This window comes from Hydra vulgaris, chromosome 13 (genome assembly GCF_038396675.1).
Source record: "Hydra vulgaris chromosome 13, alternate assembly HydraT2T_AEP".
Classification (NCBI taxonomy): domain Eukaryota; kingdom Metazoa; phylum Cnidaria; class Hydrozoa; order Anthoathecata; family Hydridae; genus Hydra; species Hydra vulgaris.
In genome coordinates this window covers 17,823,294-17,835,000 of record NC_088932.1, presented here as the reverse complement: position 1 = coordinate 17,835,000, position 11,707 = coordinate 17,823,294, and the positions used below count along the sequence as shown (strand labels likewise).

The 11,707-nt window shown below is 28.5% G+C and overlaps 1 protein-coding gene across 3 annotated transcripts in view; it reads left to right on the top strand.

Annotated features, from left to right (window-relative positions):
• Positions 1-10,893, top strand: part of LOC100213735 (cyclic AMP-responsive element-binding protein 3-like protein 3) — a 23,307-nt gene extending 12,414 nt beyond the window's left edge. For all 3 annotated transcript variants that reach the window (XM_065816470.1, XM_065816471.1, XM_065816472.1), the window contains exons 7-9: positions 1,374-1,464; positions 1,600-1,699; positions 10,134-10,893. In XM_065816470.1, coding sequence (XP_065672542.1) covers positions 1,374-1,464; positions 1,600-1,699; positions 10,134-10,435 — 493 coding nt within the window. In that variant the 3' untranslated portion in view covers positions 10,436-10,893. The remainder of the gene's footprint in view (positions 1-1,373; positions 1,465-1,599; positions 1,700-10,133) is intronic.
• The last annotated feature ends 814 nt before the right edge of the window (positions 10,894-11,707 follow it).

Here is an 11,707-nt window from a genome sequence, read left to right as displayed (position 1 = left end):
TTTAAAATAAACTAGTAAAATTATTTAAGCAATAAAAGTTTAGTAAATAAAGAGTAAAAAATAAAATATTTAAAATACCCTCATTTTGTTTTGTAGCACATTTTAACTAGCTTCAAAATTGATTAGTTTCATGCTTAATTCTTTTGGAATGAACTGCCAGATGTTTCAAAAAACATCTTTTAAGTGATCTGTATTTGTACTTTTTTTGCCAGCCATTTTCTTGTCTCTCCAAGTCTATATGTTCTCAATTAAATTTAATTGGTCTAAATTATTTAGTCAACAATTAAATTAAATTAATCAGTGCTTGTAATTTTCTTGTCAGCCATTTTCTTGTCCCTCCAAGTTTATATGTTCTCAATTAAATTTAAATCTGGATACCAAGTATCTTCACATCGAGGTATTATCTTCATTTGTATGGTTTCAAGGTACTCCTTTATTGAATTTAATGTGTACTAAACAGCACCACTCTGATATACCATGTAGCAGGCCTTGTTAAGAAGCGTTATGCAGCTTGCATTTTGCCTGCGAAAAGACGATTTGCCTACGCGTTCAGCAGTTTTGCGTTACACAAAAACTTTTATCTTTTAGTATATTTAAATTATCTTTTGATATGTTTACGTGACGTTTATTCAGAAGAAATAAAGTCGTAAGTAAAAGCATTAAACTGCAATTGTAAACTAATAGATTTTTTGTTAAAGAAACAGTTTGTTTAATAATTTTTTTGTTGTTGTTAAAAATTAGTTCAAGAAAATAAAGTATTTTAAGTTTTATCTTAAAGAATTAAAGATATAAAAATATAAAAATTACTTTTCATCATAACATCTTTTTAAATATAAAAATTATTTTTCATCATAATAGTTTTAAAAATGCACAATTTATTTTGATATGAATACTTTTGAACAATAGTGCAAAAAGCTGTTTGTTTGAACAATAGTACAAATAGCTGATTGTTTGAACAGTAGTGCAAAATGCAGTTGTTTGCTTGAACAATAGTGCAAAAAGCTGTTTGTTTTAAATGCAAAAAAATATATATTATCATCAAAATATATTTTTTATTTGAACAGCACCAATATTTTTGAAATGGTGGAAATGCTGAATTTAATTGTTCTGACATAAATCATTGATAAAACATATTTTTTACTTTTTTTTCTGCTTTTTAGTCAAAACAAATTTAAAAGAATTTTATATAATAAATTTTTAAAAGCATTACATAAAAATTTATTAAGTATCGGGTAAATAATTTTCCAAGAATTTCCGAATTTATTCTAAGAAGTTTGAAATAGTGCTGCACTTTAAAAGTTAGAGATAATTATGCTTTTAGTTTGAGGTTTGATTCTAGTTTAAAATGTTTTTAGTTTAAGGTTTGATTTTAGGTCCCTATTAAAGCAGTTAAAGGAACTTCAGAAATTTTTTTCAACTTCAGTGCAACAAAGTCACAATACAAAAAAAGGAACTTGTCTTGCAGTATACAATTTAATTTTTTTTTAATTGAATTGAAAGTTCTTATAATTATAAAACTTGTAAATAAAAAAAAAATTAATTATAGTATTCTTATAAATTTTGTAAGCTGTAGTTAAATATTTTTAAATCTAATATCAGGTTCTTGCTTTGACATTTGGATTATTATTTCTTCCATTTAATTCAATGCCTGGAAATATTTTAAAAAGTTCAACAGAAGCCCCCAACCAAGCAAATGTTTGTAAGTTGTTTGTCATGATTTTTGTATGGATTATTTTTTGTAAAAAGTATTTGTTACTAGTCATTTTAAAAATAAATTATAAATGTAATTTTTGTTTAGGAAATTTAGTTAACAAATCATTTACTTATTTAACAAAGATTGTTGATTAAGCGGTAACAAGGCTATTACCTCTCTTTTTTAAGTCTGACTTTTGTACCTTGCTTTCTTTAACAAAGAAAACCCTGTTTTCTTTGTTAAAAAAGTAATTTATGACAGGTTGTTACTGTTCTTGTCTTGGTCTGATATTTGAATCCTTTTTTCATGGTCTCTGTTAAAAAAGAAAGTTAGATTATTAGTTGAGGCAATAATAAGAAATAATTTATGAATTTACAGATCCTTTTTTATGAATAATAAAGTTATATCTAAAAAATGAAACACTGCAAGTATACACTTTTTCAAGAATTGAGAACAGAAAAGTTGTAATTAAGAAACAAAAGATGTGATTAAGAACACAATTGTTGTAGTTAAGAAAAGTTTATAATATAGATACTCAGAACAACATTTTTTGTATTTCTGATTTTTTAGCTTTAATTTACTTTGTAATTTTAGCCTTAGCTGGATCCGTCTCTGGCAAAGTTGGCCAAATGGGTTGGTTTTCAATAAATAATTAAATATCAATAAAATTAAAAAATTCATAAAAAAACATTTTACAATGTGGCAGTAACTGGAAAAATCCCATCATTCAGGTTAATAATAAATAAATATAAATAATTTATTTACAAAAAAATATTAAATTTAAACAGTATTATTAAAAATCACTGCAATGTTCCTTTAAGCATTAACTTGGATGTCTTTCATATTTAGAACTGTTGCATAATATGTGGTCGTGTGTTGTACAGCACGTGCACAAGCAACTCCCAATATTGTTTTTTTTTGCCGTAGTTTTTCTAAATATTACAATTCTTTCTAAGTATTATATTTGTTGTTCTACAATTTCAGCATCTAATACAAGTGGAATATGAATCAATTTTTTAATATTATTTTTAATTTTGGGCCAGATTGTTTCCACTGGGTTTAACCATAGTCATAAAAAATTAGTCTGGAAACACAGACTGTTTTTAACAATTTTCATTGTTCAAGTTGAAAATTGAGTGGGAATATGGTGCAAAACAAACTTTATGATGGCTGAAAGTTGCTGAAATACAACATGCTTCAAATATACTACAAATAACAATTCCCTGTCAATTTTGTAACAAAAAATGTTTGAGCTCTAGGTGTCTCACTCATCATATTAATAGTAATAATTGCAATGATTTATCAAATCATTCTAACATTTTAAAAGATATTAGTAAAACTACCAGAAGAAATTTTTGATCTTAAAGACTATAAATATATTTAGAAAGAACGGTTGCAAAGCTTTCATCAGATGATTGTTTTAAGTCCATACAAAATCATTTTGAAGCTTACGTGATTAATTTCGATATAGGTAACACAGTATACCAGATTATAAAACTAGTTATATTTTTATTTCAAGGAAATGCCCATAAATTTTATCCAGATTTTTACAAATGTATCTTTGACAATATTTATTAAATTTCTATAGGATTAAATACACAGTGTTTAATGTTACATATTACTTGGATTTGAAGTATGTAACCATCTTTCTGTCACATCTTTCTGGTCAATCAGTTCTGAGCAATGCAATTTTATCTGGGAAGGCTCGTGTACTTTTAAATAGGGATCAATCTGTTACTGTCTATTTATGTGAGTATGTTTTTAGCACATATCGTCACATCAGGTTTTTAGATATTTTTAAGGAAGAATACTATCAACAATATATATCAATTTTACTTGCTGATCAATATCAAGAAAGCGATGATTTGCCTGACCACAAACTTTTTAACACGCGTAACAGATCAGGTTTGCAGAAAATCAAAATTGAGGCAATATGTATTTTTATTTCTGCTGAAACAACCTTTAAAAATATGGTTAGTAAGTTTATCAATAAAATTGACAGCAAAGATGTTCTACCCTCACTTTTTAGAGAGTTTTTTAGTGTTTTATCCAATTTTTTGAAGATTAGAAGTGAAACTGATACTTTTGTTAATAAAGCGGTTTATTTAAATGTTTTTGAACAAAAAACATTTAAACAAACCTCTTTATTAACTAAAGTATCAGTTTCACTTCTAATCTTTGAAAAATTTGATAAAGCATTTGTATAATAAAATGTTACACATAAAATAAATTCAAGATGTCTTCAAAGACATCTTAAATTTGTATGTGTAAGCAAGAGCATTTTTCTATGTCAAAGATAATCTACAGACTTACAAAGTTAAAGTTCAACAACTTAAGTTTAAGTCACTGCGAACTTCACTAAAGGAGAAGAGTACTTATTAATAAGTATAAGTTATATATAAGATCAACAATATCTTAATTTCACATTTGACAATTGGAAACATTTATCTGATATCAGAGTGTTAACTAGCCTGATGGCACCGCGTATAACGCGGAATTCCCAATTTTTTTAAATTTCCCAAAGTTCAAAAAATTATTAAAAAAACAACCTTTAATCCTGTTATTAACAGTCTTAGATTTTAAGTGTTACGCAAGAAATGTTGAAATACTTAGTAAATGAAGAAAATAATTTAGTTGAACGAAAACAATTACTTTCTTCACTAAAGAAAAAGCGAAGGAAGTCATTCAATTCAAAGTCATTCAAAAAACGCGGCAATTTCTTCAAAAATAAAATAAAAACTGTATTTTTTAATTGACGACGTCAGTTGTTCTTTGGATTTTTTATTTCGCTTGTTACTTTGTTTTTTTATTCGTGTTTTTATTTTAGACTTTATTTACAATACAAAAATTTTAAACTAACGAATGCTGTTTATCTTTAGTTAAGAGTATAACAAAGATTTTAGCACAGTAATTATTCAAAAAATGAATTTGGTGGATGTAAATGTCATTTCAAAATTTCATTAAATAAAAGAATAAAAAGCTTTTATTAAGGTAATTAAAAATTCTGTTAGTAAATTAAATTTGCTGGTAAAGCATTTTAGTGTAAGCATTTTATTATTAATTAAGTTAAATCATTTGTGTTTGTAAATGTTATAAATTATTTGGGTAAAACAAAAAAAAATACTACATTTACATAAGTTTTTACAATTTTTTTTTAAATTTACAAATCAAAAATTTCAATAAACATAAAGTTTAATTTACTAAAACAAAATTAACAAATACAAAAATCAATTTTTTTTTAAATTTACACATTTTACTCAAAAATACAACTTAGAGAAATTTGTCGCTATGATTTACTTGCGAATCTCTCCCGGCCGTAGTTGTTTATTGAATTTAATTGTAAAATACAGTGAAAGTTTTTCTTACAAACATTTTATTTGACCAAAAAATTTACTCATAAAATATAGACGTTTTATTTGACTAAAGTAACAAAACCTTTTTTAACAACGCAAATTTTTTTAACTTTTTATCCATTCTATTCGAACAAATTTCCATTCTATTGAAAAACGTTTCGCTTCAAAGACCTTGATATTCTTGAAATCTTTGACGTTCTATTAGTAATTTCGATTCAAGTCAATAAAATAAAAGCGACAACAAAAATGCCTTCAAATAATGGAAAATACTATTTTAAAAAAAAATACAACAAAATTCAATCAAAAAATATTGTAACGTTATTTGAGAAACATAAAGAAACAACAAGTGTGCAAAACTATAGTCAACAATGGAAATCAGTAGTAAGCAAAAGTCCTCATCAGCCTGCATCTATTGTTAGCGAACGTCCTCATCAGTCTACATCATCAGTAAGTGAAAGTCCTCATCAGTCTAAATCAGTAGTAAATGAAAGTCCTCTTCAGCCTACATCAGCAGTAAGTGAAAGTCCTCATCAGTCTACGTCATCAGTAAGTGAAAGTCCTCATCAGTCTAAATCAGTAGTAAATGAAAGTCCTCTTCAGCCTACATCAGCAGTAAGTGAAAGTCCTCATCAGTCTACGTCATCAGTAAGTGAAAGTCCTCATCAGTCTAAATCAGTAGTAAATGAAAGTCCTCTTCAGCCTACATCAGCAGTAAGTGAAAGTCCTCATCAGTCTATGTCATCAGTATGTGAAAGTCCTCATCAGTCTAAATCAGTAGTAAATGAAAGTCCTCTTCAGCCTACATCAGCAGTAAGTGAAAGTCCTCATCAGTCTACATCATCAGTAAGTGAAAGTCCTCATCAGTCTAAATCAGTAGTAAATGAAAGTCCTCTTCAGCCTACATCAGCAGTAAGTGAAAGTCCTCATCAGTCTACATCATCAGTAAGCGAAAGTCCACACCCGTCTAAATCAGTAGTAAATGAAAGTCCTCTTCAGCCTACATCAGCAATAAGTAAAAGTCCTCATCAGTCTACATTAGCTGAAAGCAAAAACGATGTATATGCAGTTCCTTTAACTTCAGTTCTTGGAAAAAGAAAAAAAAACAAAGTCACACCAGCACAAATACCAATCAAAAATGTAGATGACCTACGAAATAAAACAACAGAAAAGTATGAGATGTTTTTTCCTGATTTTTTTTATTCGTCATCAAAACAAGGTTGGTTTTATAAAGTTTGCATATCGTTTGCCCCTGGAAAAAAAAGTAATCGTGCATTTATTGAAAACCCTGGCAAATTTGCAGATCACCCCTCTCAGCGTGCGAAAGATCACTTAAATACACATAGGCATACTATAGCTTTAAAAAATAAACAAGCTTTTGATGAAATATCTAAGCAAGACTCGAGTATCTGGAAAATGCTGTGTGAAAATACTCTTGCAAAAGAAACATTAAAAACAAGTAACTCTTGCTTCGTTATTAAAACCTTCTTTAGAGTCACGCATTTGTTAATCAGGAAAAACTGGGCACATACTCATAATTCTTCAGACATTATTGAACTTATTGCTGCGTGTGGTTGTAAGGAAGTTAAGGTGCACGTTTTGTCTGGCCCAGCAAGCGCTACATATATGTCTCCAAAATATATTGCAAAGTATATAAACATTATCTTTGATTTTGTCAAAAATCCTTTACTCCAGTCACTTAAAAGAGGTGGGAGTTTTTCTTTTTATTCGGATGAAACTTCTGACATTACTTCGATTGAACAGTTAACTATACATGTCACTTTCGAACACAACGGCATCGTTAAAGAACATTTTATAGGGATAGTTGCTTTAAGTAAGCTCACCGGTTCTAGTCTATCAGCTCCAAATGTTTTTGATGTTATTCAAAAATTTTTTAGAGCTAACAATATCTCATTTAAAAATGCTCGCTTTGCTTGTATGGACACAAGAAGCGTCAATTCTGGTGTAAAAGGAGGTTTAAAAACTTACATTGAAGATGCTGTGCCACTGTGTGTTTGGATTGGGTGTACAAGTCACAAACATGCGTTATGTTTTAAACATATTTTGAAAGACTTTCCTACTATTATGGAGGTAGATATTTTTTTTCTTAACCTATGGAAGTTTTTTAAATACCGCACACTAGCCATGCATTTGTTGCAAGAATGCTCCGAAATCTATGGAGAACTAGAATCCATAGTTCTAGTGTGTCCAAGTGTAACTCGTTGGATTGCATACGATCGAGCTTGTTTAGTTGTGTTCAAAGGTTATAAACCAATTTTACAAGCTTTGTCAACATGTTACACCGAACGAAAAGAAGCAGAAGCATTCGGGCTATTTATACAAGCGAGTTCACAATCTAACATTGCAACAATATTAATGCTCTTAGATGTGTTTGAAGCGATGTGCCCACTTGTGCTAGCACTACAAAGTTCGCAAGTAGGAATTAGTCTCAGCGACATTCCAACTTATGTCAATCAAGAAAATCATAGTTTAAATGATTTAGTTTCGGGTACTTGACGAAAGTATTTCACGGAAAAAAATTTTATTGAAATGAAATCAGCGACTGATGAAATAATTTTTTCGTTACCAGCCACAAGCCGATTAAAAAAAAATAAAAACTTTGACCTAAGTGAGTTTGAGTTAAACATTTTTAGATCTTTTCTGAATCGTTTTAAAAGTGAACTAAAAAACACTTTCGCGCAAATGGAACTTTGGCAATCGCTTTCGATTTTTGACCCAAGACGATTGCCTAAAACACTCAGCCAACTTTCTAGTTATGGTGAAGAAAGCTTAGAGCAACTTATAGCTCACTATGGCAAACCAAAAAGCAGTAACAAATTTGGAGCATTACACGTTCAAGTTCCAGATATCTCAGAAACTGAGACAAAAACCGAATTTGAAAGTTTCAAAATTATGTTATTTAATAAACGCCGAGAATGGGAAAACAGTTTCGATATACGTATACCGAAAGAAAAAGATCAAGAGATAGTAAAAAATTTAATTAAGTCAAGAAACAATTTTACGCCTCAAGAGTTATGGAAAGTGATTAATAATGACCCTGTTTTGATAAGTGTTTATGCTAGTTGTATGTTTTTGACTAAGTTACTCCTTATATTTCCTTTGAGTGTAGCTTGCGTTGAAAGATTTTTTTCAAAATTAAAAATAATTAAAAACCGTCTTCGAAATCAGCTAAGCCAAAGCACATTAGAAAGCTTGATGATGATTGCAATAGAAGGTCCGAAGGAGTGTTTTGACGACGATTTGTTAGAGTACTTTGTCGACGAGTTAAAACATAAAAATCCAAATATGAGAATTATGTTGTAAATTGATAGTTTACAATGTAAATTTCATATTTTGATTTTTTTATTTGAGACTACAGACTATTGGTAAATATTTATTGTTTGTAATTTTTTTCACGAAATATTCACGGTGATTTATTTGTATTCCAACTGTGTTTTTACAATTTAAACTAATCCAAAAGTTCTGTTGTACAAATTTAAATTTTATACTTATAATAAAAAAAAGTAAAGGAATAAGAAAGAATTCTGTATTTACAGCCATACAAGGTTATTGTAATTAATCTAAGAAACTTTTGAAATAATGGAGCTTTTTTTTTTTTTTTTTACTCGCCAGCCGAGCCGACATCAGCCTAAATTCCCAATCTGATGGAAACGCGGTATAAATTTTATTCCTGAGTAACACTCTGGATATTATCTCAATTTTAAAAACATTTATCTGATATTATCTCAATTTTAAAAACATTTATCTGATACTATCTCAATTTTAAAAACATTCATCTGATATTATCTCAATTTTTAAAACAGTTGTTTACATAGCTACAAATGGCTAAAAACATTTTTGTGGTATCAGAGTATTAATACTAGTTTTCTATTAATTTGTTTTGTTTTCATTAGAAAAAGTTTTCCACAATCAATCTAATTTATCTTTTTTTATCCAATTTTGCTTTGCAAAAAACTTTAATTATTGAGAGTTGAAATTAAATGATATGGCCATATGAAATATGACCATATTTTTATTTTGCTCCAGACTGTATTTTATTTGAAATCTTTATAAAAAAAATGTTTGTTTCGCACCTTAAAGTAGGCTGGGTACTAACCAGAGTTGCAAAAAAAACCTTCTTTTTTTTGAAAAAAAAAACAACAAAAACCATGGTTTTTTTGGTTTAAACTGCTTTTTTTTTTTGAAAAAAAAGTCATGTTTAGTAAACTTTTTCAATTAAAAAAAAGCATGAATTATCTTACTTGAGTAAATTATATTTTCTATTAACATTACTGCTGTAATTCATCAACCAATACATCATTATTTATTGTTCTGTATTTATTGTTGACAAAAATGATAACATGTTTATCAGCTCTTTAAAAATTTGAACAGTGACACTTTATTTTTGTTTGATCTCTTTGCAACTTATCTAGAGCAACTCCAGTTGGTCTTAATATTTCCAACAAAAAATTATAGTTTGGTTTAAATTGATATTTTTTCGATGGTTTAAACTATAGTTTAAACCATTGGTTTAAACCTATCAACCCTGGTACTAACGCGGACAAAAACCTAACATCAATGCAAAAATTTTTTCCAAGAATTATTTCCAACTAATCATTCTTATGACTATGGTTTAATATTGTACTATAGAGTCCTAAACGTAACATTTTAGCTGGTTAATTTTCAACATGAAAACGCAATAGCGTTTTCATGTTCAAAAAATTTTTTTTTTTTGAGTAACCACTAATTTTACGAATTATAGAAAAATGTCTCTCCGCATCATACGTCACTGAGCGATGAATTTATTTACATTTTAATTAATATTATATTGAAAATCGTTTTTGATCGTTTTTACATGTATAGTATAATGTACTTATTATTACTTAATAGATATGTATTTAATTAAGCTTCAGTTATTGCTAGAAGTGATTTTAGTGTCAAAATTATAAATCAATTTTAGATTTTTATAATAGAATTTTGAGACCATCCTTTAACTAGAAATGCTAATGTTTTTTTCATATTTTTGAGATGGCTACCCGATAGTTTAGACATGCTTATTAAAATAATCAACCTTACTATTTATTCTTTAGTCCGTTCTCGAACATTACTTCACTTGAAAAAACAGAAAGATTATGAGGCATTTGAAAATGATGCTGTCTTACCTCATTCAGATATATACAACAGAACATATTTAACAAGTGATTTTAAAGTGTTCTCCGAAGAGATGCGTAATAAAATAGAACAACTTTTAACCGAAGACAGCGGGAGCAACCTGCTTAAGACGACTCTTGATGTTTACATGAACTCAATTAAACTTTCCCGTGATTGGGAGCTTAAAAAATTAGATCCCATCAACGTCTTAGAGTTTCACCAAGATGACGTGTCATACTAGTTCAAACATGATGATGATGTCAGATGACGTGTCATCATACTAGTTCAAACGTGTTTTGTTTTGTAATAAATAATACTTTTTTTTAAGTTTTTAGTTGATATATTTGATCGATTTGTAATAAAGGCACAAATACTTATATGCATTTACCTGTCAGTAATAATTATTTATTCAACATTTATTTTACTTTTGTTAATTAATTATGTAATATATACTATTTTTTTTTTAATAACAATATAATTAACAATTATCACAATGACGAGCACAATATATAACTTGACATAGCGATTTTTTTTTTTTTTTTTTTGCTTTTCTTTTTCGAAGTTTTTTGTTATGACTAGAGTGCAGTTAAGTTTCCTAGAATAAAATCCTGTTTGATAAAATAGCGATCAGTGTTAAATGTTTTAGTGTAAATTTAAATTATTATTACCTAGTGATGAATATTAGATACTTTGAACGCACTTGTTTTTTGTTTTTTTGTTATGATAAGTTAAGAATTGTGCTTGGAATGCTCATTATCAGAAAAGGTTTTTAAAATAATTTTAAAAAAATTATTAACGAATTACTGAGGAGAAAAAAATACTGCCTTTTCCCGTTCGTCTAAAAGGTATATACTATCTTAAGGAGCTCTTGAAGATCATACTGCTATCTAGATAGCAGTAAGTTGCGCAGAGAGCAAAATATTGTAGATCTCATCTCGCAGTAGAACTTGCTGGATAACAATGAGGAAGTCACAAATCAAAGAAAAAGTCACCAAATATTTTCAAACTTCTTCAGTTGGCTGCGCTGCAGCAATTATGTTCAAGTATGACTCTAAGTGCATTATCAAGGAAAGAACAAGGTAATAACCGTGGACCAGTAGTTTGAGCACTTGCTTTATGAGCAAGAGATCCGGAACTTAATGCGAGCTTTGAACATATTTCTCATTATCGGTAAGACACGAGGCGGTTTAAATGCGCTCCGCGTTGCTCAGCAACAAAACCGATATGAGTCCAATCAAAGACGTTTGTTGTAATTCACTCTACACTTAAAAATCATGATTTTATTAATCTATTTAATCTTACAGTAAAATCTATAGAGCAATACACAGTTATTATGGATCATAATAATACTAACTTAGTTGACTCACTTATAAGGAAAAATACCGTACAAAATGTACCCTGTGATGCAAAGTTTGAAATCGTTTATATTTGTTCGTAAAAAAAAAAATTAATTCCAATGTTCAAATTGATTGAAATTTTGACTTCAAAGTGCGTCAATTAAAATACCTGTAGA